Source organism: Symsagittifera roscoffensis, chromosome 7 (genome assembly GCF_963678635.1).
Source record: "Symsagittifera roscoffensis chromosome 7, txSymRosc1.1, whole genome shotgun sequence".
NCBI lineage: Eukaryota > Metazoa > Xenacoelomorpha > Acoela > Convolutidae > Symsagittifera > Symsagittifera roscoffensis.
Window position 1 is genome coordinate 6,159,217 of NC_087068.1, and position 27,847 is coordinate 6,187,063.

At 33.6% G+C, this 27,847-nt stretch overlaps 1 protein-coding gene across 1 annotated transcript; it reads left to right on the plus strand.

Annotated features, from left to right (window-relative positions):
* Nucleotides 1-27,721, plus strand: LOC134851767 (superoxide-generating NADPH oxidase heavy chain subunit A-like). The gene is made up of 8 exons (XM_063867995.1): nucleotides 1-247; nucleotides 351-529; nucleotides 1,100-1,232; nucleotides 1,553-1,692; nucleotides 4,967-5,123; nucleotides 5,543-5,720; nucleotides 7,082-7,475; nucleotides 26,723-27,721. Exons 2-8 carry the CDS (start codon nucleotides 381-383, stop codon nucleotides 27,423-27,425), a joined length of 1,854 nt encoding a protein of 617 aa, XP_063724065.1. The 5' UTR covers nucleotides 1-247; nucleotides 351-380; the 3' UTR covers nucleotides 27,426-27,721.
* The last annotated feature ends 126 nt before the right edge of the window (nucleotides 27,722-27,847 follow it).

A 27,847-nucleotide genomic window follows, 5' to 3' on the forward strand; every position in this document is an offset into this window, starting at 1 on the left:
AAAAATTGAATGGTTTTTAAAAGCTACGTTTTTTGTGAGCGTAAATTTTGATCGTTTGAGCAATATTTGTGGCCGTGTTTTAAAGTCAATACAACACGCTCGTACTAATCAAATTTTTCTCTTTATTTTTTCTCTGGTTAAAAAACATCTGAGAACATTGTTCTGCAGAGACTTCAATCACTTTTTGATCTTCCTTTTAAGGTCGCGTTTACGTTATCAGAAAAAGACCAAGAAGATATTCGACATAGTAAGTCTCTAAACGCAAATAATTTTTCATATAATTCAATCATTTTCGAGCTCAATCATCTCATATTATTCAATAATCTCAATCATCATTTTTATCCGAGAAGCTCCGGTGCGGGAAGTAACCGACAGATCAAATGTCAGACGGCAGAGCAGTTACGAATACGAATGGCAACAGCAACTTGGCATTCGAAGCAGATGCAGACTACCGATTGACCAATGGGAATGCAGCAGGGCTAGAACAGGCGGGAAACAGCATAAGCAATGGAACTGCATTGAACTTCCAAAGGGAATCAAGATAACTTTCTAATTCCTCCAAAAACTTTTGCTTTCACTTAAATAAACCCATGCACATTGAACAAATTTTGATTATTTTCTACGATTTTCGGGTCTTTTTGGCTCTTCAATGCTGTGAAAACTTATACGGCATCTTTTGTTCACATTGTTTCGACTGGTTCAAATTTTGCTAAGCAGATTTTTAGGCCACGGCAAACATATTTGGTCTTGATACTCAACCTTGTAAAAAACCTACCGTTAGACCAAGAAAATTGATGCCTATGTGAGATGGGGGTGGTGGGGGGGGGGGGGGGGGGTGGTTGGTGATGGTGAAAAAAGAGCCGAAATTTTAGCCGATCAATTTTGAGGCATGCAAAAACAAGAATTAACTCCAGCTACTGAGACAAAAGTATTCGGTCGCTTTCCAAGTAATTGAGATTGACCATCGGAAATATATCACATCAATCAGGGACGGAATCAAAAGTTTTGCAAGCTGACACTTAAAAAAACTGTTTTTTTTTTCTACGGACTATTTGAAATTCCGAACTCTCCTAGGGGTTGGGTTAACTTGATTTTTCCGAAGGACTGCTCTCGGACAGGGTAATGACGGCAACGCCAGCAACCAGCAGCAGTCCAGAAATCGACTGGGTGCAAGCAGAGTGGCACCTTCTGAGTTGATGGCAAAAAATGACATTGAGTCAACTCCACGAATGGTAAGTGATCCATTGAAAGAAAACTCACAGTGAGGATAGCTACTAATGTTGAATCAAGAAGATCTTTTATTGAGGCAGAGAGGTCGGGTATTGACTTCCGAGAGTAAATTGAGGGCATTTGAGTACCATATTGTCTAAAATGACCATTAGGTATTTTCCGTGTCTAATCAAGCTCAAAACGTCTGCCTTGATTCGCAAACTTTGGTTTTGGTTATTACTAATACATTTTAAAATGGTAAATTTACTTAAAAAAAACAAGTTTTGGGTTTAAAAACTATGCTTTAAATTCACGTTTCAAGTATCAGCCAACTTTGTTTCAGAACACATCCAGACAAGAGGGAAAGAAAAAGTGGAAATCGTTTGAAAACATGGGAGCGGAATTGCCTTTGACCAATCTGTTGCAGCCACCCAGACTGTTCTACAAGCTCAGATGGAATCTGCTCAAATGGTTCCACCATCGGTTAGTATGCACTGAACTGTGCATCCTCAAGGCAACGGCCGGATGCATTTTCCAGATTCGCTCGTTTTTCCAAAACGAGATAACGTCGCATCCTTTAATCAGTGAACGAAATGTTAGAACTAATTTTGCTGCCTTCGCTGAGGTCCTCGACTCATGATTTGATCAAATGTTGAAATAATGTCTAAGTTTTGGCCCACCTTGAAGTCTCATTTCGAGATAAAAATCTACTAATCGTGCGTCAAACAGGGTCGAATCATGAGTCGAATATAATCAAATCATAGATCAAATAGGATCCTATTTTTTTGCCAAATTTTTTTTCCTTTGGATGGAAAATGAGGAGCAATCAAAGACCTTCACCAAAGTCTAGTAATTAGCAACACTTAGTTCAGTGAATTGTTTACTTCGCAAACAAGAGAATTTAGTTCTAACATCTACGGGTTTTCAGGGTAAAAAGAGTATATTGCGATATTCAAACAAGAACCGGCAATATTGAAACAAGAATAATGGAAAGTCTATATTCAAGATTTTCTACTCAAAGTGTTGAATTCAATTTCATTTATTTATATCCTTACATAACTGAATCAACTGGTTGAAAACAACCAGTTTTTCTCGGCACTGCAATTTTTTTTTGAAAAATTGCGAAAACTTTTCGAAACTTTTTAAAGGTCGTTCGAATTGCGACTAGAAGGGCTTTATGGTGATATAATAAGAGTCCAATCCGTTGATTAATTTAAGTATCTGGTTTTTTGAGGAAAAAAAAAAGAAAAAAACAAAATACACCTGAAGACAAAATTGAAATTTAAGGTCGAAATTATAAAAAAAAGAATGGCACACAAAGTTTTTTGGGCTTTGGCTAAAAATTAGTTGACAGTTGAAACAAATCCAAATGGGCCAAAAATGTTGAGTTATTTGGTGGCTATTTATCAAATAGAAGCCAAAAATGGAAAAAATAAACCAATCAGAATCATCTAAACGCGTAATGAGTTCCTTTTTGAAAAGAAAAGCTTATTTCGGCTAACACTGCTTTATATTTCCCGCATTCATTATTTTCATTGAAATTGTTTGACCTTTCTGAATGCTTAATTTTGATTTTTCTATCTTCCTTTTCCAGCGTTTGGTGTTAGAAGTTGGTTTTTTGAGAGGTAATGGGGATTAGCAGCGCGCGCGTGGGTACGAGCAGTAGCAAAATTTCAAAACTGCAAAAATTGACCTTAAATATTTAGCAAAATGGAGCATTGGGAATTATCATAGTTTATTTGTATGCTTAATTGTATGCATGTAAAAAAAATTTACATTGAAAACTGTTTTCAAATATTTGTTTTTAAATGCTCAAAACAGTTTGCTAGCTGAAAAAAAAAATCTGTTTTTTTTTGTACCATTGAATGATTTGATTTTCTTCTTCCCCACAATTTTTGCTCTGCTCCGCTCGATTTTAGATGATAATTTTGAAGTTCCATGTTTAAGTTCGTGATTTCTATTTGGTAAATTCCTCTAAAAGGAAATAAACATTGCTCGGAGATAGAAAAAAAAATTATGAAGTGATTTTTTGAACTAAAAACAATATATTTTTAGGAATATCTTTTTACCCTTAAGTGATCACTGAAACAAGCATAGCAAAATTAATCCCATTTTGCTTCTCGATTAGTGTCAATTTTTCAATCTTTTGATAGTCTCACTACAAGCTTGAATCGTTTGAGGCATCCTTTAAAGAACTTTTTCTGCCCAAACGTGGATACAAATGTCCATACAATTTTCAACGTTGTAATTTCGACAGCTCATTCTGGAGAGTTGTTCATTTAAAATATTACCTCTAAAGATTGATTTTTGAGCTGAGTTAGATATAACACAAACATGTTTTGAAGTTTTCTAGAATGATCTAGAAATGCTTTCAACCAGTAGATTCTCAAAAATGAAATGCAATTTTCGATTATTTAAGTTTTATGAATATATTGGTTTGCAGCTCCAATACTATTTACACAGCCATGCCAAATAGTTTTCGACTGGGCAGATTGCTTTTTTGGAGAATGTCGGATAATTTTGGGCATTATGTACAAAAAATTTCGAAAAGTTTTCCTCCTCACTTTTAGAACATTTAATGGCAGTTTCTTTCTTGCCTATTAAGCTCTTCAATCTCATTGGCTGTTCAAATAAAAAAAATCTGATTGAGTTAAGCAGTCCGGACTGAGGGTTGTGTGTAACAGCAACCATGAAAAAGGCCTATTTAGGTTGAATATATCGTGTCTGTACAAAACAGTCCCATACAAAACAGTCCAATACAAAACAGGCCGGAAATGTATGAAAATGAGCCAAAAAACAGTCCGATACAAAACAGTCGGAAAAACAGTCCCAAGTAATAATTGTTCTAACAAGCCGAGAATTGTCCATTGTTCAACAAACATAGCACAGAATATTGTCCGCCGCAGTCGCGCCAACGTGTTGCGAATTGCCATCAGAGGGTCGGACTTCATACAAAATTTAGAGCCGGTTATTGCCGCAAGCGCACCCACCGGCGATCTTAAACCGGACTGTTTTGTGTTGGACTGTTTTTTCCTATATAACATGATTTTTGGACTATTCTGTATTGGACTGTTTTGTATGGAAATGTTTTGCTTATGCACTGATTATATCAATGAAGGAATAGCAATAAGCAGAATGGTCTAAAAGTAGAATGAGTGCAACAAAAGAAAAGCTGAAAAAATATATATATTTTATCGATTTATACGGGCTAATTGATACTAAGCAATTACTAAAAACGCCAATAATACCAAGAAAATAAATAAAATATACCAGAACTGAATATATTCATCAAATTTGTTTTTTAAACTTCAAAAAACCTTGATCAGATTGCTTAAATTAGGTGCAATATATTTGTCTTTTTGGTAATATTGACAAATCTCATACTTAATTTACCGATTAGCTTATAAAAACTGGTATTTTTCTGCTCTTAGAACATTCTGCTTATTGACTGACCATCATGTCAATTTTAATGATAAATTTAATTTTTTTTTGCCTCGCCCAACCCCCTGAGTCTCTCCAGCATCTAATACTGGTCTTTTTTATCATTGGCAGCTCCACGAAATAGTGAGCTAACTACTACAGCAGAACAATCTAAGCAATCTGAGCTTGGTCAAGAAATTCGAGTTTGTTTTTTCAACCGATAAAATAAATTGGCTCGGATTGTTGGGTTTTTCAGGTCTGTTGATCTTCCGATAGATATTGAACAGAATACTATGAAAAAAAATAAATTTCCTACAAAACTCCAGTACTGTTTCAGGGTGATTGATGTATGGGACTATGGAATTACATTGGGGGAGCTGATTCTGATTCCGGGAGTCATCCTTGCTTTTTCTCTCTTTACATCTCTGTCGTGTTGCGAGTATGAAGCTACAGGGTCGGTGGCAGCCTGGTCCATTTTCTTCACGTTTCTATTCAGGGCTGTTTTTTTTCGTCTGGCGCCCTTTTTAAAATTTTTAGCCATTTGCCAGAGTTGAAACAAATTTTTTTCTTGTAATTTGTTATCTAAGCTTCAAAAGTAATTTTCAAAATTATTCTGATTGGCGATTGAGATCAAAGTTTGCAAAATGCTTATCACAAATAAATGCAAAACACAAGTAAAAACTACTTCAAGAAAAATTTCTAAGAGACATTCAGTTCATACTCAGCTCAACTTTTGAACTTGTAAAGAAGATATTGTGTTTTCGAAAAAAAGAAGAATTTTTGAATGGAATACAGCACATTCAATTTGATATCTATCAAGAAGCGAAAACCCGCCGCAGTTTATTTTGACTCGTTTTTGAATCAAATGCAAACTGACTCTAAACATCACTAGAAAAAAAAACAGTGTTTGAATAGTTCCAAGAACTCACTCGTCACTTTCATTTCTGGAGTGAGTTACGACAGACTCCTCCTACTGCACAAGCTGTTCGCTGTGATTGCGGTTGTGACGTCACTTGTTCACGGTCTGGCAGGCGAAAAAGAAGAAGAAGGAGAAGAAGATGAACATGACAGAAGGGTTCGAAGGGACGGAGGTTTGTAAATTGACCTTAATTTTTCAATCGGAAAAATTTGCACGAAAAATAGTATTTTAGTTTATTAAACTAAATCAGCGTCAAAAATCATTACGATAGACAGCTTTAATCCAAACCGAAATAAAAGCGGTGTATTGACTAGTATAAAAATTTCAAGTTTGAAAATTGTGTCGACGAGCATAAAAATTTTTGAATTGAAAATTGTACTGACAAGTATAAAAAAAACTTCAAAACACAAGACTAACTTATTACCAAAATTAAAATTATTACATCCAAATGGCGTTTTGGCGTTAATTTTTTGCCATTTCACTGGCTATAGTGGCGGAAGGTCATCTCTCTGGATTCTTCTGAGGATCTTTTTCGAAAAAATTACAGTCCGAACTGAAGGTCACGCTAGGCAGTTTTCTCTATTCCAAGTAGCATGCCAGTTTTCACAAACAATAGTTATTCGCTTTTTTCGTGGTCTATTGTATACATTTCACAATTTGCCCATTTTTGAACCAAAGTGTCAAAAACTGAGTCAAATCTTGAATAAATCTACAACACTCGAGAATATTGTTTGCTCTAACGCAGCAGCACAATTTTTTCTCAGATAATATTTCTGAACCAAAAGCCAAACTAGAAAAATTTGTTGTAAGCAGTAGCAAGACAAATCATTTTGATTTCCTTTTGAGGTAAACTTTTGAAGTATTGTCTTTTAGCATGTTTTGCATCTTGAAAAAAAATCTGCAGATGCTCAAAAAATTCTAAAATGTCCCATTTTTTGTCCAATTAGCTTATATCAAATGTTATCGGTTGTAGAGCAGCCATAATGTTTGCTAGGTCAAACATTCAGTGAAAATTTTTGCTTTAAGATTATTCAATAGACATTTGTCAGTTTACATCAAGATTGTTTTTTCATTGATGTTTTACTAGCTGTGCTGTACACTACAACATCATGTTGCATTTTTGGCTGAAATAGAAATTAAATGTTTGTGCTGTGGTTTGTACGTCACGTTATGGGTAGAGCTACCCACAAAACATATTCATTTTTTGACGAGTCAATAAACAAAGTCAATATGAATTTCGAAATCTTTTTTGTCCATATGTCCACGTATTTAGTAGAGAGGCGTATTGAACATCTTCAGTTCCTATTTTTATATTATCTACTCCGATAATTTTTTTCCTTAAAGTCAAGGTCAAGAAATTAGCATATTGATTTTCAACCAATTTCCTATTTTCTAAGTTTTTTGCAACAAACGATTTTGTTTTTGTTTATATATCTTTTTTTTTTGCTGAGAAAGCGATGGCTAAAATGAGAAAGTTTCATTCAAATATTGAGATAATAGTAAGATTGCAAGTGAAGCAATTTTTTTATTTAGAACACGAAGATGAAGATGGCGCCATTCTGACTGGGTGGGTTTTCGCCGGGTTCATTTTCGCCATCGTCATTTTTGCCCTATACTATATAAGGAAGTATTTCTACGAAGCATTCTACCGAATTCATCTAATCTTGGCGATCGGTATTTTTGTGATGTCAATTCTTCATGGATCAACGATTTCGGCTTTCGGTGTCATTTTCTGGACTGCCGATTTCATCATGAAGCTTCTCATAGTTCTGTGGAACCAGAAAAACAGTCGAAAGTGTCTCGTTAAGAGACTTCCTTGTGACGTCATCCAAATTAAGTTCAGCAAAGGTCGTTTCAACTACAAGTCGGGCCAGCATGTCAGTATTCTGTTGCCAAAGGTCTCTTTATTTGAATGGCATTTGTTCAGGTTGGCTACTTTGCATCTCTTAAACTATGCAATCCCCCCGACATATGGTACAACCCAAAGTGTAAAGAGTAATTACCCATGTAAAGAACCAAGCCATTGGTTAATCATATGAGGACTTCCTACCAATATGTTAAAATACTTAATTTTTTTCAGTTTTTGTACTATTGTTTTAGTCTTTTCATTTAGAGACATGCAGTTGTGGATTTACTGAATGTTAGCAATTTCATTTTTAATTTGGATCTTCTCAGAAAACAAATACTTTTGAGTTAGAACCGATGTGGTTAACTCATAGAGTAATTTCGAATAGGTTACACCGTCTGCTCGTCACGCTATCTTATTTTCGGCCGGATAGATTCGTGCAACTTCTTAGTCTAATACCGATCCTAATCTTACTCTAATACTTTCTAGTCTCAGGGTGTTTAACTAGTCTCTGCTAGGCTCAATAGATCTAGGGTATACTGGTTTATTGCGGCTGCTGAAGTTCTCTTGGAGAGACAACTAATTTCTAATTTAAATTCAAATCTCTCTGGTGCCGAAATTACAAGTAATTTCAGCACTTACAAATAAGTGGGTTGTTAGTTAGATGGATTATGATTGGTTAATATTAAATATTTTACAGTGGTGAAATATCCAATTTATCCAATCATAAAATATAGTTTAGATCACGTTCCACCCATCCGGGTTTTACAGAGTTTTTAGAATTATCTTTCTGCAATTCAAAGGATGGATGATGAACGTTGGTATTTGGTGAACATCATATTCTTGTCCGGTTCCTCTTGTTAAAGAAGTTCCAGGACGCTGGAGTTAGGAACATCAATCGTTGTGTCGTCTTGTGACAACGACTGTGTTCCCCAATGAAATCAATCTGATTTCAAAATGGTTTGCTATGACGGGTTTTTCTGTATTATGTAGAGAACTTGTTTTGTGTTCAACCTCGTCTGGGAATGGCGTGGAGATCGTGTGTGGAAGGGATGCCTCGTAACTCGGATCTGTACGTATACTTGAACATCGAGGTGGTCATTGGTCTAGTTCAATGAAGTCCTTTTCTGCGAAGTCAAGTCGTACTCTAAATCCTTTGAGCTGTGATTGTGGACGGCATATCGGTTGTAGTTAGCCATTCTTGTTCGAATGTGATTGAATCATTTTGTCTTTGGATGTTCGTCTTTGTTGTTGTGTGTTGATCTATATACTGCAAGGTTTGATTTACTTTTTATAAAATTTTATTAGTTCGGTTTTTTAATCATGAATTTAGTTAGTTGTTTTCACAAAAGCATTTTGTTTTAGTTTGGTTATTTTGAAGAGTTACTCACCCTTGAGTACCTTCTATTAAAAAAAGAAGTGTGGTCACAAAGCGTGGATGTAGCGCAGTGGGTTAGGCCGGCTATAGAGCATGCTCAGGACGTCCTCTCTGGTGGGTTAGGCCAGGAGTGGGAGTATGATTTCATGCTGTTTCTTTGAGAGGTCCTGTTATGTGATAACGTTTTATGTTGGGTTTATATTGGTTTTTCTTATGTTTCTTTGGTTGTGTCCTTTTTTCAAAAATCAAATTGTTTTTGGTATGGGTTTGTCTTGCGACTTTTTTGTGTTTTATTATTTCTTTCTTAGACTTTATAATAGTCTTTCAAAGAATAAATTATCCAGTTTTAAACTGGGTTAATCCGGTTTGGGTACCGTTGGTTTTCTTTTCTTAGTCATGCTGCTATTTTATGATTTGTGGTGTTTAGTAAGCTGCGTTGGTTAGTTTGGTTTAGTATATAATTCCTTTCCAACTGGGTTAAAGGAAAGTTTGAAACTTGTTATCGCGTGTTAGAGTTGTTGAATGTTAAAACTTGAAACTCAAAACCATTATTTAAACAATTCTTCGTGGGCGAGCTGTGCGAGTTTGGATAGAATTCTTGTGCGAGTGAATGAAAATATCAAAAGGTTAGTACTGCATTTTCATTTTATCAATTTATTACATAGAATTTCAAATTTACTGCTTTTTTGGGAAAATTTAAAGTTATAAATTTTCATCGTAATTGAATTTACTGCTTCATGGGGAAACAATTTATAAATTAATTTACTACATTTGGTATGAATTTTATTATATTATTTTGTGCAGAATATTAATGAAGTTTATAAGAATTTTAACAAGTTTATTTTTTATTTTTCTTTTCTGTTTTTTCCAGATGATCGTGGTATGAAGACTAGAAATGTAAAAGAAACATGAATAAAGAATGGTTAGTACTAATTTAAATTTATTAGTGAAGAAAATTTTTAATTTATAATTACCTGTTAATCGTCTGGGGAAAAGCCGTGGGGGAATATGTCGTGTATCATGTCCGATGTTGTTAGTAATTTTGCTAGTATGCGAATGATGTTTTTAGTTTGGAGCAGTGGCCAAAGCAATTGAAGTGCTTTAATGGTTTTTTAGTTCTTCGGTGCCTACTGCAAACTCTTAAGGTGTGTTTTGAATGAAGTCATATGTTTGTGATTATATTTAGTATTGTGAATGAATTCTAATATTGGGATTTCTATTGGCTGGATAAATTCATGTGGGAGAAGGAAGGGTCTGGATTCTTCGGCGTTAAAGGTCTTCGTGATGGGACAAAATATATACATTTGTGTTATTGGGCCATAATTGCGGAGGAAGCCGTGGAGGTTAGTATCCTTGATGCAATAAGTGAAATTAAGAAAAAATGGTGAAGTGTACTTCGAGTTAAAAAATTGAAAACGATGGTGTGGTTGTCTTGATGGAGTATGTAAATCAAAATGATTTTGTATGAAGCGATAGTATGTATATGTATGAATCTGTTTAGTGCGTAACATAATGTCGTGTGAACAGTGCAAATCGCGTTCATGTGGTGCAAGGAAGTGAAAAGTTAGTGAAAATAACTGAAATTTGTCTTTGAAACTTTCGTAAGGTTGAATATCATTTAGTGCTTCAGAAATGATGTGATCATATTTTCTATCAAAAATATTAAGTGTGAATACATATGACGTTTTGATGAAAAATTTTTCTGTTAGTTGTGGGTTAGCGAAGCGGTCGTCATCTAGAAATTGGTCTTGATTAGTTCGGATGATATAATGGTCGTAATATTCTATTGTAAATTCGTTAGCTCGAGGTGCAGTGAATGTTTTTAGTAATTTTTTATATCCTACATAAGTAAATTGTCTAGGTGTTAGTGTTGCGGTGAGTCTATATAGCATATTTTTATTCTTTTCGATGTCGTCATGAGTACTAGACAGTGGCAGGCAAAGGGGATTAGTAAAATAGTAATATGCTGCCCAGTGAAGTGTGGGCATTAAAACATGTTCATCTACAAAACTACGTGTGTCGTTAGTGTCGTTAGGTGTGTTTAATGTGTATTGTGGGAATGAGGGTAAGGTGATTGCTAGAAAATCTTTCGTGTTGGTGTGTTGTGGATGATTAATATATTCGCAAGCTGTTCCTGGTTTGGTCGGGAATAGATGGTTCGGGAATTTCCTTTTAAAAGTGCGATAAGCTCGGTTAGTGCTATTAGATGTTTCGGTGGATGTGGATGATTGTGCTAATGATGCAGTGTAAGCTGAGGAGGGTGTAGGAGTAGCAGGGTTTGAGGATTCTGTTGTGGATGAAATTTGATGTATGGTGAGGGTGTTAGGGTATATTAACTGTTGTTGTAGGGTGATGAAATTATCGAGTTCCTGGGAAATTTGGGGGGTATCTGGAGAATTATTAGATGATCGGTCGGAATGAAGTGGAGAGTAGGTTGGGGTTACTTGCGAAGCATAAGAAGGAGTGGAAACGGATGGGAGTGAATTATTTGGTGGGGTTGGTTGAAAAGGGGGTTTTGAAAAAACTGAGGGGTTGCTTTGAAAATTATTGGATGGAGATGGTTCGGAGTCTGCAAATTCGTCAGGGGTTTCTATATTAGTGTTATTAAGTTGTGAGATGGAGTATAAAACTGAAATTTTTGAGTTAGTATCCCAATTCGTGCTTGATGATATATTAATAGTTGGGAAATCGGGTGGTGGGAAAGCAAAAAGTGGGATTATTGGGATTGGAGTGTGGAGGTTGGTTGGGTGGGAATTTGAGCGGTGTAGGGATCCAAGTTGTCGGCTTATCGTAGGCTAAAAAAATGATTATTTTGAGACTGAAAAGCGGTGGTATGGGGTTGTTCTATAATTTGTTCATATGTATTATCATCTTGTGAATGATGTGTCATTATATGTTGTATGGGACTTTGCGATATATTTGGTCTAAAATTTGGATTATGTGTTTTTGCTAGGTTTCGGAAATTACGTGGGAGTAAGGATAAGGGATGGTTATGTGGTAGGGGTGGCAACTGTGGTGCGGTAGGTGTTACTTCTATGTTATTATGTTCTTCGTCGTACGTGTTCTGTCTTGTCGCTATTTTTGTATTATATTCTTTTATTTATGCGTCTAGAAGAATTTTGTTTATTGATGAAAAAAAAATTCCAAAAAATCCTGCAAACAGTATGCGTGCTACACTTGCTTGTCTATTTACTTGTGTGTGTATAGCGCATGTGTTCTAGATTCCTTTTAAAAGTGAAAAAAGAAATCCTATAAAGATAAACATTGCGTATAGGATAGTTAATTTTTCTAAGATGTAATAGGGCCATCCTAGAAAATCGAGAATTTCATTTTTTAGGGTAACAAAGCTAAAAATATTCATAGGTGAAATATCTTGTGGTCTGTATTTTTCACCGTTTAGGTATATATAGTCTTGTATATTGTATAAATATCTGCAAATCCTGCGGTTTCGGCAAGTTTTCGTAAAGTTTGATCAATTGATTGTCTTTGTATAGTGTCCATTTATGTTAATAATTCTTGGAATTGTTGTGTTCTAATGTGGTGTTCGATATCTGATTTTGAATATATACCAATTGATTGTAAATCAATATTTGGATTACGAGCAATAGCTCTGATGCTTTTGGGTGAAAATTTTTTGAGTGATTGCATTAACGTAGGGTATGGAGTAAGAAGATAAGATTTATCTTCATCAGGGTTCAATTGTACTACATTGTGGCTATTTTCTGATCCACATGGGACTGCGGTATCCCAAAAATATGTTCGTCTTGAAAGTGTGGCAACAAAATATACCTTATTTTTTATAAAATATAGGGATTCTTTTATAGCAGCGTTTATCTTCAAAATCATATAGTGGTGATACTTTTTTGGTACAAGTATAAAATCATAAAATGTTTCCTTCGTAGTCTAGAAAATTTGATCTATTTCCTGACAATAAATATCCTGCGCAGGGTATTTTTAATACTGCTAGTGCGAGTGATTGTAGGATTTGTGTCCTTTCTAATTCACATAGTTGGTGAAGTGTATCTAATTCGGAGAGTGACAGTTCTTGAAAAATTCGACTAATCGTGTAGTCTAACTTCACATCTAAGTGGATATCATAGTGGATATTGCCAAAATAAGTGTTATTCATTAGTGATTGCTCTTGTAAATGTGTACTTTTAGTGTCATGTGGCTTTAGTTTTCCACCAGGTTGACCATTGCTTTTTTGAAAGTTAACTGGTATATATGACGTTCCTTCGTTTAGAGGGTGACCTGTGGCATAAGGGTCAAATTATATTTTTCCAGTGGTCATGTCGAAACTTTTTTCGTATTCAACTAGTATTTCAGAATATTGTGTTTTGTAAAGTGGGTTCCTGTATTTGCATGCGATTTCTGTTTCTTGATATATTTGGAAACGTGTTAATTTATTTTCTATATTATGGATATTTCGGAAGTCAGTACTTTGTTTTCGTGATGGATGGACATGTTCGTAAGGAATTGATTCTATAAAATATTTTTCGTGAAATTTTATCATTCGAGCGTGTATTTTCGCTACTTGAAATGTTGTGCATGTATCTTCGGGAAACCAAACAATTGTTGCTTGTGTCCATATAGTAGGATCACAATAACCTTGATCGTTTTTACAAGGTAATCTAATTCCTTGATAGATCATTGTGTTGTCGGATAAATCTCGTGTGAGTTGTATTTTTTCGAGTTGTATTTTCCAATCGAAAAACATTATTTCTTGATATCCTTTAATTTTTGTGTCTGCTTTGCAGTTTGATGGATTATTTATTCCAATGTATGGTATCCAGTATTATAGTGTATGTCAGAAGTTAATCTTCCGTGTGCGCCGTTGTATGGGTATTTTTCATCTAGTTTTATATGTCCTTGATATCTTTCAAGTTCTGCTTGATGTACAGGATCGGCAAAGACTTGAAAATATACTAGTTTTCTGTCGGTGTTTTTATTTCTTGTGATATTTAGTCTAAGTAGCTCGTTTTTACAATCATCGGGATTTAGATGTAGAAGTCGTTCTATATTACTTTGGTAGAATGATTCGTGGTCAAGTCGGTTTTTATTTCCGTTTGAAAATTGTGAACAATGTACTTTCTTTTCGGAAAATGTTGCTGTACATTTATATCCTGCGACTGTTGTTGCTCGGGCTTTTGAATACAGTGTCGCTATTACATTTGTAGTTTCTATAGCTTGTGGTTCTGTTTTGCATTGTGATACTTGATTTTTTGTATATTTGAGTAGTAATTTTTGTTCATTTTCTTCACAATCGTAGTGTGTTACTAATAAGTCCTGGGGTCCTGTGCGAGGAGAAGGATTTGTGTTCTGATCAAAAAATATTAGAAAATAGATTTGATGAAATATCAGTTTTTTTAGAATATACATGTGTATGATAATCTTGAGTATGGGTTATAAAATGTGATGTAACCAATTGTCTTTTTGGTATATCTGTCGTACTTATATATTACTTCAGTTGTTATAAATGGTGGTGGTAGCGATTAAGCTGTTATATTGGGCGGGTTTAATGGGTAAGCATAAGGATGTTGAACAATGTTGTGAAGTTTAATCGTGATTTCGAATTTTAATTGTAGACTATTTTGTTGGAGTATTTGAATGTTATGGTCACGAATGTCTTCGTGGATGTCTTGTCTATATTGTAGTCTATTGAGTGCCCAATTGTGCAGCCGGTTACTTTCTGGATGTTGTCCAAATAATGGTGGGGGTGCTGTGAACGTGTTCCAATCTAATCTTAAAGGGATATTTGTTGATGATTGTTCTCGATATCTAGCGTCGAGGTTATTTGGAAAATTTAGGGGGAAAGGCGTCGGTGAAACCTGGCTTACTGATGGTGTTGATGGTAGTGATAATGTTTCTGGTAGTGATGATGATGTTGTTGTATCCGTAGAAATATCTATTGGGTCATTTATTAAATTTGGTTCACCTTGTGTGAATGAGTGTGTTGTCCAATATGGTAGTCGTGATGTTTGGTTGGGGGGGGGGGGGGGGGGCTAAAGGGATTGTCACGTATGTTTTCAGATGTTGGTGTTGAACCTGAGTAATCTGAGGGTATACTTGAGGTGCTACGTTGTGAAAGAAGTGTAGGGGTTTCTGGTAATGTGCTATTTGGGTTTTCTGGAGTAATTGGTGATGGGGATTGGGGTATATCAAAATGAACTCGGGGGGTTTGAAAATTTCTATTTCGTCGTGGATGTATAATTTGTCTATTTATTTCAATTGCATTCTGATTTTGACTAATGTGTCTTATTCTACTTAATTCTTGTGGTAATGTTGGGTATAAATTAAATGTCGGTTCACTTAGGGATGCCCGTCGCTGAACTGGTTCTAATGGTTCGGATAAGCGAGCGTGTCGTTCTTCAAAAGTGTATGGGTTATCTTGGAAAGAAATTCGTGCGGATGTTTGGGGGTTTTGTGTAGTTGTAGGTATTGTCGGGTTTTCTTGAGACGATGTCGGTGAAGACTGATTGTGTGATTGTTGGTTAGCAATTTTTGAAAGTATTCTGATTGATTTTTTCTAGTGAAAAAATTTATGTTTATTGTAGTATTCGTCAAGGAAAAGAATTAAAAGGATTGTTGCTAAAGCGAATGTAATTATTGCCTTTTTTTTACATTTGCACATTGTCAATAATAGGGATGATAAAAATGTTATAAAAATTACAAATAGTAAAAAAATATCTGTTCTACTAAAAATTGTTCGTATCATTTAAATAAACTTTGGGTTATCGTACCTGTGAATATGTCAATGATTTGGAAAGTTGGAGATATATTTCAAATAGGGAGTAGAAAATTTAAAAAATGTTGCAAAATTGATTAAAATTATTATAAAAGCTTCAAAGGTATCAAAGAGAAATATGAATAAAAGTTTAAGTATTGTGAAAAGTTTATGAAAATGTTGAAAATTGTATTTTTAAAGATACTGACTGATCGAGAGAAGAGCATTTAAGAAACGATTTCTTGGTCGAATATTTTTTGTTGTTTGGGGCGATTTTCAAGTGTGGTCGAGTTATTTATTTATTTTTTGACCAGTGGGTTGAGTTTTGTGAAAAGTTGTTGGGGGCTAAGTTTATGGTGTTCGGAAGGTCCTCTTTGCTTTATTTTTATTTGTCAGGTGATCTGGGGTATTTTTGAGATTTTTGTACTTTAGGCCAAATAAATACGGTCGTATTTTTACTTTAGGCTAAATTACCATTTTTGGTTGGAGGGCTTTTGAGGTCTAAGTTGGGAAAATATTCTTGATCTTTGCGTTATTAGATAAGGGAGGGTTATGATATTATGGTGGTATTTTTTTTAGTTGTCAAGTCTGAGTTGTTTGCTTATTTTTGACCTGGAGGTTGTAAAGTTATAAATATAGATATGCCTGGAGTTTAATATCTTTCGTCTAATAGGTTGGTGTTATAGTTATAGAAGGTGACGGATTTAATGAGTCCTATTGGCTGAATTTGAACTAGAATTGTTGCGTGTTTTGTCAGCATGTTATTTTGAAAAATGAAGATTCAATATGATCGAGAGGTGCGAGGATTTTAAAATTAAAGTTGTTTTTGAAACTCAACTTTCTTTAATATTTTAGATTGTGGGATGAATGTTTTGTAGTTTTTACGTGGTTGATTTCTAAGTCGTGATGACTCTCTATGTTTTGATTTCTCGACTTGTTCTGGTAGTAAAATTTTTTTAATCATTTTCCTATTTTTCCTTTCTTTTTGAGGTATTTTTTGATCTAGCTTTTTTGTATTGTTTTGAGTTGTGGTTGGTTTTGTATTTTGTTTTCCATGATGAATGTCGTTTTGTTCATCTATTTCTTTTTCCGTATGTGGATGATTTCGATTAACTTTTAAACTTGTGAAAGAATATGATTGAGTTGATTCGCGTAGTGCGTACTCTTTGGGGTAGTAAGGCAATAGATTGTTCCGATGTTGAAAATTTTCTTTTTGGTTTGAATCGGTAATTTTATATGTTACGTCAGTGGGTTTGGCAATTATTTGGTATGGTCCTTTGCAAAGGAATTGTAATTTTTTAGAAATTCCTTTTTGTGTATTAAAATTAGGTATTAAGACAGATGTTCCAATTTTTAAATCTGAGGCTGGTGTAAAGCGTGAACTAATTTGTTCGTTAATGTTTTGCCTTTGTAACAATTTTTTTGTTACTCTTTGGTAAATTTCATTGTGTTTTTATTTCTATTTAAAATCCATTCGGTGCGTGTGCCGGAGGCTAATTTAAGGATTTGTGGGTGATGAAAATGATCTTCATCATGCGTGTGTAAAGGTAGGTTATAACAAACTCAGTCTTTATTTGGTTGGCAATAACCTTGTGCATTTTTATGAGAGTTTGCTGTAAACATAATTGGTTTACGTGGCTTTTGATTAAGAACCATTTCGTATGGTGACATTCCTAGAGTTGTCGTAATTTGTGAATTATATGCTAAGGGAAATAATTTTACATCTGCTGACCATTCTGTGTATCTTGTATCATTTCCATTTATGATACATCTAAGATATTCTTGTAGTGAACGGTTCATACCTTCGACTAAACCGTTTGTCCAAGGTGCTTGAGATATACGTGGTTTATGTTTGATGTTATATAAGTGACATAGTGTGATGATTTCATTTTTTTTGAATTCTGTACCGTTATCTGTAACTAAGATTTCGGGTAATCCGAATTTAGCTATCCAGTGTTCATAAAGTGTTGTGTCAGCATAATAAACATTACAATGTGGTACTGGGTTGAGTGCTACATAATGTGTAAATGCATCAACAATTACCATAATGTAGGAACTTCCTTCAGAGGATGGTGAAATTGGTCTTTTTGTATCGATTGAAATACGATGGTTAAAATATAAACTTTGTCCTTTAAAATCTTGTTTTTGTGCTGTTTTTTTTTTATTTGGATAAGGTTTATTTAGCTGATATATTATACAATCATTGCATAATACTTTTATCCAAATTGGTGCTTTTGGGAAATAAAAATTTTGTGTAGAGTTTGAATATGTTTTCTCTGATCCAGAGTGTCCTTTAGTATTTTGTGTATGTGAAATGTTAAAAGCTATTAGTATCATACTTAAAGGGAGACAGGGAACAGTAGAATCATTTGTTGATATTCTAGAAGGTCTGTGTTTTCATTAATTGTTGTATTTTTAAATTTTGGGAAATATCGGAGGAGTGTTTTATTTCCTAAAATTGTGGTATTTGCTTTTATGGGCTTAGTTTTGTATTTGTGCCATGATTTTAGTTGTCTAATTACTGGGTCAAGATTTTGATATTGTTTTAAGAGTTCAAGTGTAATTTTATCTGTTGGAGGGAAAAAATATTGTCAATATCTAATTTTGATAGGGGAATTGTGTCAAGTGGGTCATGGAGGTCAAAAACTTGATTTATTGTGTATTTTGAATCATTTGTTTGTGGTCCTGATAAATTTATTTTATCAGTTAATTTTTTTTTTCAATTAATGGAAAAATATCTTTTTTATACGAGTGGTGTTTTATTCGTTTTTGTTGGGTGTTATTTTTTATCCATTGTGAGTATGGAATTGGTTTGAAAGTTGATGTTCCTAGTAGATCAACTTCGTAGTGATTATTTTGGCAATCTAAGTAAAGTGGGAAATGTTGTAGATTATTTATTTGTGATTGGTCAATGTCGGTTTTTACTGCATATTTGCATTCTAGTCGGGGTGATATTTCGTCTTTTGCAAGGTAAAATTTTATATTTTTTGGTATTTCAACTGTAGTTTTTCGTGTAAGTAATTCAGGTGGTGTATTTCGACTTAATGTATCTGGTAATGCAAGATTCTTTCCTGCTGTCCAAACTATATGTAATTTTGGAAATTTCATTAGAAATAATTGAAATCTATAAACTCGGTGATTTAGATTTGACTTTTGTGTAAAGAGAAAAATGATTGGTTTATGATCTGTGAATAGAACTGTTGGATGTTTTGATCCAAGTATCAGAAGTTCATATTCTGTAAGTGTATCAATTATAGCTGTACATTCTCTCATTAGAGTCGTAGCTCTGCTTGAGTGAATAATCGGGAATTTGCTGATATAACTTTCATTTTATTTGTACCACTATGTGATTGTAGTAATGCTGCGCCGATGCCAAAATTTGAAGCAGCGCACATTGCATAAAATGGTTGGTTTGGATCTAGAATTGTGTTTGAAATTTGATCAGTTAAAAGTTTTTTAATTTCTTCAAATCGTGTTTGATGTTTAGTGGTCCATTCAAAATTATTTTGTTGTCTGAGGATATTATAGAACTGTCTTAAATATAATTGCATTTTATAAACGTACTTGCTTAAGAAATTTATCATTCCAAGGAATTCTTAGATTTTCTTTTTGTTTGTTGGTGGTTGAAGTTTTTGAATAGCATCAATGCGTGATTTTAATGGAGTGATTGTGTTTCTTTCTATATTATGTCCTAAAAATTTAACTCGTGTCAAAAAGAAGTGTGATTTATTGGGAGCGGCCTTCAGATTTTTGTTCTGAAGTATTTTATGATAGTGCTCTAAAATCGTAAACATTTCTTCTTTTGTTTGTGATTGCATAAAAACATCATCCAAATAGGGGATTGCATTTTTCTTGAGTATTAGTGGTCTAAAAATTTCACTCATAAAAGCTGAAAATGCTGCTGGTCCTATGGAAATTCCATAGAAAAGGCGATTAAATTCATATTGTTGATTTCCGATAACAAATTGTGTTAAACGTCGTGATTGTTCATCTAGTGGCATTTGATTGTATGTACTATTCATATCTGCGGTTGTAAAGTATTTTCCATTTATTTTTGTTAAGATAACTTGTATTGGTTCAATAGGCCAATTGCATTTCGATTCGTCAATTAGTGAATTGAGGTATCTAGCGTCTAAAACTATTTTTAATGATTCTCCTTTTGCTAGAATGATAACAGGGTTGATAAAAGTGTTACCTTTTGGTTGTTCTTGTTTATTTACTGGTGAGATAATTTTGTATTGTTCCAAAATATCAAGTAATCTTTTTACTTTGTCGTGTAAATGAATTGGTACTTTACTAGCTCTTTGTTTTTTGAAAACTGCGTCAGGTTTTAACGGGAAATGTAGTGATGAACTGGTTCTTCCCACGTCAAATTTTGATGTTGCGTAGACTGTTGAATAATTTAACAGTTGTTTTGCTAATTTGTCAAATTCCATTTGTGTAATTTGTGAGTGTTCAAAATTAAACATCGTTAAAAATTTTTGTTGTTCTATTGTGTAATTTGTTATATTGAACGTTGGTTTAAAATATGGTGTTTTTGTGAAGTAATCTGTGTTTCTCTTTTCATTATGTTATTTATGGATAATTCTTCGTCAAGAATTGTGGATTGGCAAATATCTAATAATTGGAGTATATTATTTACGCGGTAGGCTACTTCACGTATGGGTGAGATTGTAGCGTTTGTTTCGCAATATCCTAAAAGTCCTAGGGGTAATGTTACCTGATACGGTGTATTGTTATACACGTGTAACAAAATGATGTCGGAATTCGTGTTTTTCAAATATTTTATAGATGAGATCGTGATTTTGAAAAACTTGTGACTAGGTTTAAATTCAAAGTCTGACATAAAAAATTGTTGTTTATTTTGACTTTTCTCATACTGGTGAGCTTGTTTTATTGAAAAATTATATATATTTCCTGATAATGGTTTCAAGTGTTTCCGTTGTTGGTTATAAATTGGATAAAATTTTAAGAAGAATGGTGGTTGTTTGTTTAATCTTTGAAAAAATGTTAGAGCTGTATTTTTTGTTTTTGTGTATTTATCTTTGATTAGTATTTTACAATTTAGGAAGTTGATTGTTGGTATATATTTTGATATAAATGGTATGCCAATGATATTGTGCTTGATATCAGTAATATGAAATATTTTTTTAAATGGTTTGTTTAGAATTTTATTTTGCTCCATTGTTCTTGTGGGGAGAAGGAAAAATTGGATTTTTCCATAGTTTACTAATGTTGATCCTTGTGCTGTTGCTAGTTTACTAGAGATTGCAAGAGGCGTTAATTTTGGATGTAATGTTTTGATTTCATTCCATGTGGGAATATTAATTATGTTTGATTCTGCTCCTGAATCAATTAAAAAATCAATTTCAAGATCTGGTGGTTGAAATTCTTTGTTTCTTGGACTTTCTAAGAGAAATGGTATATTCCAAATTTTTTCTCTGGGTTGTTCTTTTTGTATATTTTGATAAATATGATTTGTGTTTGAACACTGTGTTTTGTCTTTTTCATCGGGTTTAATTACCGTATTAATTTCGTTTACTTCTTGTGTAGTTTGTGTAGTATCGATGGGTCTAATATAAAAATTGTGAAGGAGTTCCAATTGATTTTCATATACATGTGATGTAAAAGGTTGTTCATATATGATAGGTTTTTGACCGTTATCATAATTACAGAGATGGTATTTTCTGTATCACTTTCTGTATCTGATGATCCACAGTTTATTTGATTTAGTTGTAGTTCGTTACTTCCTGTGTCATCAATACCTGGGGGGTCTGATGATGTTTCTTCATTTGACTGTACTTGATTAACATGTCTTTGATAATTTGGTGTACTACTACTGTATCGATGTTTAGAGTTATTATAATGGTTATTATTCCTATGTGGTGACTGGGAATAATTTCTATATTGATTATTATAACTTGAATTTCGATTTTGTGAATTGTTCTGTGATCTGTTTTGATAATTATCATTTGATCTGTGATAGTTTGATCTATTATACGAGTTATTTCTTGATCGATTCTTCGGGTAATTCTGATTTCGATTCTTCGAATAACTTCTATTTCTATTATGTGAATAGTTTCTGTTTCTGTTGTATGATGAGTTTCGTGATTGATTATTGGAATAGTGTTTATTTCTTGGGTTTGATTGGGAACTGGATCTAGAAACAAATTGTGTTGCATTGGAATTTGATCTCGAATAGTTATTTCGACTATTTGATCGATTATAATTATTTTGTGAAGAGTTTTGTGTATTTCTTCGTTCTGGTGATCTTCCTCTATAACTTGAGTTATATGGTGATTGATTCCTTGTGTAATTTGTATTGTTCCGAAGTGGTTTTCCTGAACTGTTATTACTATATATATTTTTGTTTGGTAGATTTTGGTCTTTTTTCATGTTTTGATAGAACGATTTATTTGGTTCTTTATGCTTTTGAGGTTTATTCTGATTGTCTTGTTGTTTTTGTCTACATTCGGAAATACTGTGTCCGTATCGTCGGCAATAATTACACCATTTTTTGAAGGATGGTTTGCCTTTAAAATTTGGATGTTTTTCATAGATATTCAGTATTCCAGTGATTTTTTCAATTAGGTCTGTATCTGATTCCTGTATGTTATTTTTATGTGTAGTGTTTGTTTCAATTCGATTAACATATTGTAGTTTTAGATTTTCTGTTTCTTCAAAATTCATTGTGATTTCCGCTTGCTCTATTTTATCTACTAGTTTTCATAAATCTAAGTCTGGTTCTCGAATTGAGGAAGGATGAGATGCTCTCTTTTTTATCGCTATTTTCCTTAATTGAGGTGTTAAGGTCATCATTAAAATTTCTGTCATTTTTGTGTTTTTATAATCATGTGTATTAAGTGAATTTGCTTTTCGAACTAGTGTTTCGATGCGTACTGCTAATTGTTTTGATAGTTTCATCTGGTAATCTGCGAATTTCATTACATAAAACTCTTTGGTGTTGTTTATTTCTTTCGGAGTCAAACATTTTTGAAAATTCTTGTGTAAATCTTTTCCAGTCTGATTTTATTTCTATAGGTAATACTGAAACCATTTTTGAGCTGCGCCATCTAAGGTTGTTTGTATCAATGCTGTGCGTCTATGTATCCAAGTTTTATGTAGTGGCGTATTAATTGGTTCAGGTCCTATATTTAAAATTAAATTTGCTGTTACTGCATTTAAATAATCTTCTACAGAATATTCAGGGTCTGTTCCTGTAAATACCATCAGTGGTTTATTGGATTTTATTGATGATCCACCCATGAGGTATGGATTCATTGTCATCTGTAGTGATTCTGCGGCATTTGGCATTTGCAAAAAAATTGAAAGTTGATTTTTGTTATTTCGTGTTGCTGAAGGTAATATGGGAGCGGTATTTCATTTTGCATTTGAGTTGGTTGATAAGAATGCATTGACATTGGATTTTGTGGTTGTATTGGTTGAAAAGATTGTGTGTTAAATGGATTTTGTATATGCATTTGTTGTGGATGTTGTACATCTGTTGGGTTTTGTGGGTAAATTTTCATATTTCGAGATGGTTGAGGTTGTCGTGGTCTTTGTGTGCGATATTCTTTAGTATATGGTGCAAAAATATCAGGTTGGTGATAATCATCTTCATCGGATGATAAATAGTTTGTATTAAATGGTGTATGTTGTTTATTTTTATTTTGTTGAAAGAATGGGTAATTTTCAGTATAATCCTGTGTAGGTTGTGGATTATCTGGAAAATTTACTGAGTTTGTTGATGTTTTCGGGAGATTCCAATAATGAGACCATACGTGATTTAAATTTTGTGTATTTTTTCGGGGAGGTTGATTGGTTCTTTGTTTGTGAGCATAATTATAATTATGTTCTGCAAAGGTGTTTCTTGTGAATGTTTTTCGTGTTTTTGACGGTATTGTCATTGGTCTATATGTTTGATAATCCATATGTGAATACTTTGGAGCAACCGAAGGTTTAACGGTTGATTGTAAGGTTACTTGTGCCAGTGAAGTATTTGTATTTCTTGGTGTTGTTAAATTTGGGTGTATTGGTGAAATACTTTGTTGTGTAGTTGTTGTTGCTTGGACAATTTTTTCATTTATGAAGTGTGATGGTGTTTGAATATCTTGTTGTGTAAGATTTCTAGTTCCATTAAGGTTTTCATTGTGTATGACGGTCGAACTTAAACTGTTATTTCGTGTATCAGGTAAAAATGTTTTGTAGTTTAATGGTATTGCATCAATGGTTAATGGTATTACTTTTACATAATCTCTGTGATAAGATATTGTACTTATTGCTTGACTTGGGATAGATTGTGCGATATTTATAAATGTAGGATGAGACCATTCAGGGTCCCAAACGTAGTCTGCTTGTTCTGTAATGGCAGTGTCATCATTTGAATTTTGAGGTCTGAAATTTTTTCTTGCTTGTGAAATTAAGTCTAAATTATGTGTGAAATAATCTATTATAAACCATGCCAAAATTTTTTGTAAACCATGTTTAGTGTGTTGTGAAACATCATCTTTAAGGAAATTTTCTTTGATTATTTGTAAAAAAGTTGAAAATAATGCAATTTCATTTCGTACTTTGGTATGTTTGGATGTTTCAGTTGGTGAAATACTTTGAAATTTTGTTTTTTCTAATATAGAGATATAGGTATATATTATTGCAAAAACTTCATTAGTGAATTTAGAGTTTGCTCACTGTGAATTATGATATTGTATGCTTTTGATATATTCTAGGCACACTTTTGAAAATTCTAATTCAAGATCATCTGTTTGAATTACATATTTACGATGATTCGTATTTGGTGTGCTGAATTCTATGGTGTAGATTCCATATTGTTGTGTTAAGTTACATATGTCTTTCAAATATTGTTCAATAATTTGTCTTTTGATTTTTACATCTGGGAATTCTGCTTCGCATGGACTGATTCCGGGTTCAAACAAATTTACGAGTAAATTATTGCAAAAATCATGTTGCCCTCTATCATTGGGTGAATCTATGAGGAAGGGGTAAACCTCTTCGTCATCTGGACTATCGTCACTTTGAGTGTGGCTCATTTTTTCTGTTTGATGACTGTTAATATATAGCTATCAAGGTGTCTAATTGGTTGATTCCAGTTATACAGGTGTACTGGTTTGTGTTTGTATTGCTTTTTTTCTTCTTTTTCCTCTTTTTGATGAATTTGAAGTTGTTTCTGAATCGGAAAAATATAATTGATCGTGAATGGGACAATTTTTATTAATTGATTCTTTTAATTTGTAGAATTCATCTAAACTGCTGGCTTCTGATTCAGAAAATGCGTTTCTATTTTTTGAAAAACTTTTTCGTGTGATTTGTCTTTGTTTGTTTATAATTTTTCTTTTTATTGTTTGTCGTTTTGTTCTAATGTATCCCACTGTTTGTGTATGAGGTGTGATTACAAGATCGTATTTTTTGTTATCTATTTCACAGTTGTGTAAAACGATTGTTTGCTTATTTCCTAGATTTTTGAATGACATAAGGCTTAGGATGAGGGATGCAAAAAGTTGTTAGGTATTTCTATTTTCTTAGACTGTTAGTCCTTACGATTTTTTGGTTAGCTTAACCTGGGTCTTTTTATTTAGGGTTGGAGAGAAAAGTATATCGATTCCGAAGAATGATTGCTTACTTTCTCGTGGCTAGTCTAAGCTAAGGTGTTAACTTACTTAATCTTACTTAGGGGTAGTGATTGTGTTCAAGGGTTGGAGAATAGTAAATCGATCCACAAGGTTCAGGTATAATTAGAACGCAAGTAGTTCGTTAGATACTATTTTAAACTTACTAAGTCTAAGATCTATCCTGGGTCTGGTAAGAGGAGGGTTCAAGTGAAGGATGAATAACCGAAGTTCTTCACTGTTTATCTTAATTTGAAAGGTTAGTTTTATTTAAAAATTTCTATTAATTTTGGGTCTTTTGGAAGGGTTGGATAGTGAATCGACGTTTGAGGTCGTTAGACACTTGCTAAGTGGGTGTGGGAAAACAAAATTGTTCTTTTTGATCCAAGGATAGGCCTTGATGATCAGGTTTTAAATTTAGTGAAATAGAAAAATTAATTAAGATCCAAGGATAAGCCTTGATGATCTGATTTTAAAATTAAATGAATTTAAGTTTAAAATGGTTTAAATTTATTTAAAAAAAAGATTTAGTATTTTAAGGATATTAGTGAGCTTATGATTGCTGTTATGTTTAGGTGATGAAGCTGGGACAACAGATGATTTATGATTACTAACAATTTATTGTCATGCTACTAATTTTTGTTTTCATTTTCAATAAATATTTTTCAAATTTGTTTTATATAAGACTGCAGAAATTAAGAAAACGATCTGAGATCTTTTTATCAATCGTTATTGTACATTAATAATTTTGTTTAGCGCCTGAAATGATCATGAAGATTGACTTCAAAATTTTATGTTTGCAAATGAAAATCTAAATTCATTGCTGATAAGATTCTAAATACAAAAGTTTGTGTTGGCTTTTGCCGTACAATCATAAAACTAAATGGTAAGTTTCTACTTTGTCGTATGTCGTCTTTTGTTTGAGGTCTTCTTCCAATTCCGGGTAGTTCTATTATTGTGCGGAATATCGGCTCTGATCTATTGAGTCGTAGAGACATTTCGATTAAACTATTATCGTATAATATTTTGAAAATGTTTTGTCTAAATTCTAATCTATTTTTGGTTAATTCTAAGCTATTAAGGTCTTATTCGAGACTTATGTTCGCACCAGATGAGTTAGAACCGATGTGGTTAACTCATAGAGTAATTTCGGATAGGGTACACCGTCTGCTCGTCACGCTATCTTATTTTCGGCCGGATAGATTCGTGCAACTTCTTAGTCTAATACCGATCCTAATCTTACTCTTATACTTTCTAGTCTCAGGGTGTTTAACTAGTCTCTGCTAGGCTCAATAGATCTAGGGTATACTGGTTTATTGCGGCTGCTGAAGTTCTCTTGGAGAGACAATTAATTTCTAAGTTAAATTCAAATCTCTCTGGTGCTGAAATTGCAAGTAATTTCAGCACTTACAAATAAGTGGGTTGTTAGTTAGATGGATTATGATTGGTTAATATTAAATGCTTTACAGTGGTAAAATATCCAATTTATCCAATCATAAAATATAGTTTAGATCAGGTTCCACTTTTGAAACAATAAAATCAAATTAAAAATCTCTTTAAAATATTAATTTAAAACTTCGTTGACAAACTTCGTTGCTTACAGCATCTCCAGTGCACCTGACGAAGACTACGTGACAATTCACCTGCGAGTTCTGGGGGATTGGACAAAAAGGTTCCATGACACTTTAACTGCGACTTCAGAACAGGAGCTCACCGTCTTCATAAATGGACCATATGGCATGTCCGACGTCCACAATGACGATGACTGCCGATTGTTCATGATGATCTCTGGAGGTATAGGCGTCACTCCGCTTCAAAGCATCACAAGTGATTTGGTTTCTAACTCGCGAGACGGTAGGCCAATTGAACGAATTATGTTCATCTGGTCAGTAAGAGATGTGCACATGATTAAAGCTGTTTTAAACTTCGACCACGACTATTACGATCAACAGTTGCCAAAATCATTGCCCACAAGTTTCCAGCCCGATTTGCTGGACCAATTACGAAATGAAAAATCAATGTGCCAGTTAGACACTTACTATCACATAACAGATGTGAGAAAAGAGAGTCAGCGTGATCAGGGAAATGTTCACCCGAGTATTCAATCGAATCTGAAAATGGGTCGACCGCATCTTTCTCAGTATTTTGAACGGATGTTCGAGACTGCTATTCGAGAGGGTGAATCGAAAGTTGCCGTGTTGTGTTGTGGTCCATCTAGTATGGTGGCTGAAGCCCTGATGTTCTCATCAGCTTGGTCCAAGGATGGTGTCACTTTTGATTTCTATCCAGAACTCTTTGAGCTCTAAGAGAGCGTAGAAAAATTAACAGTTATGAATTCAACCGGGTTGTAAAAAAAGCTAATCATACAGTTCCTATGCTATGGCCCAATTTTCTATAGAATTTTTAGAAAAAGAGCTTAATTTTTAGAATTTATGACAAAAGCGTTCTCTGTTTACGGATAACGCGTTGATTATCTTAAGCAAGTTGATAGAAACTTCTCAATTGATGAGACTAACAAGTCATGACAATTTGCCACTTTTTAAAAGTATTGTAAATAAATTATTATGATTGTAATATATAAATAAATAGATATAATTCTATCGATTAGCCTTAACAGTTTTATTCGATGACAAATCCTAGACTGATATGATGGATAGAATAACAAAACTGCTTGCACATAAATGATCAGACTGACGAAAAAAAAATTCCGTCAAAAATTGATTTGAAA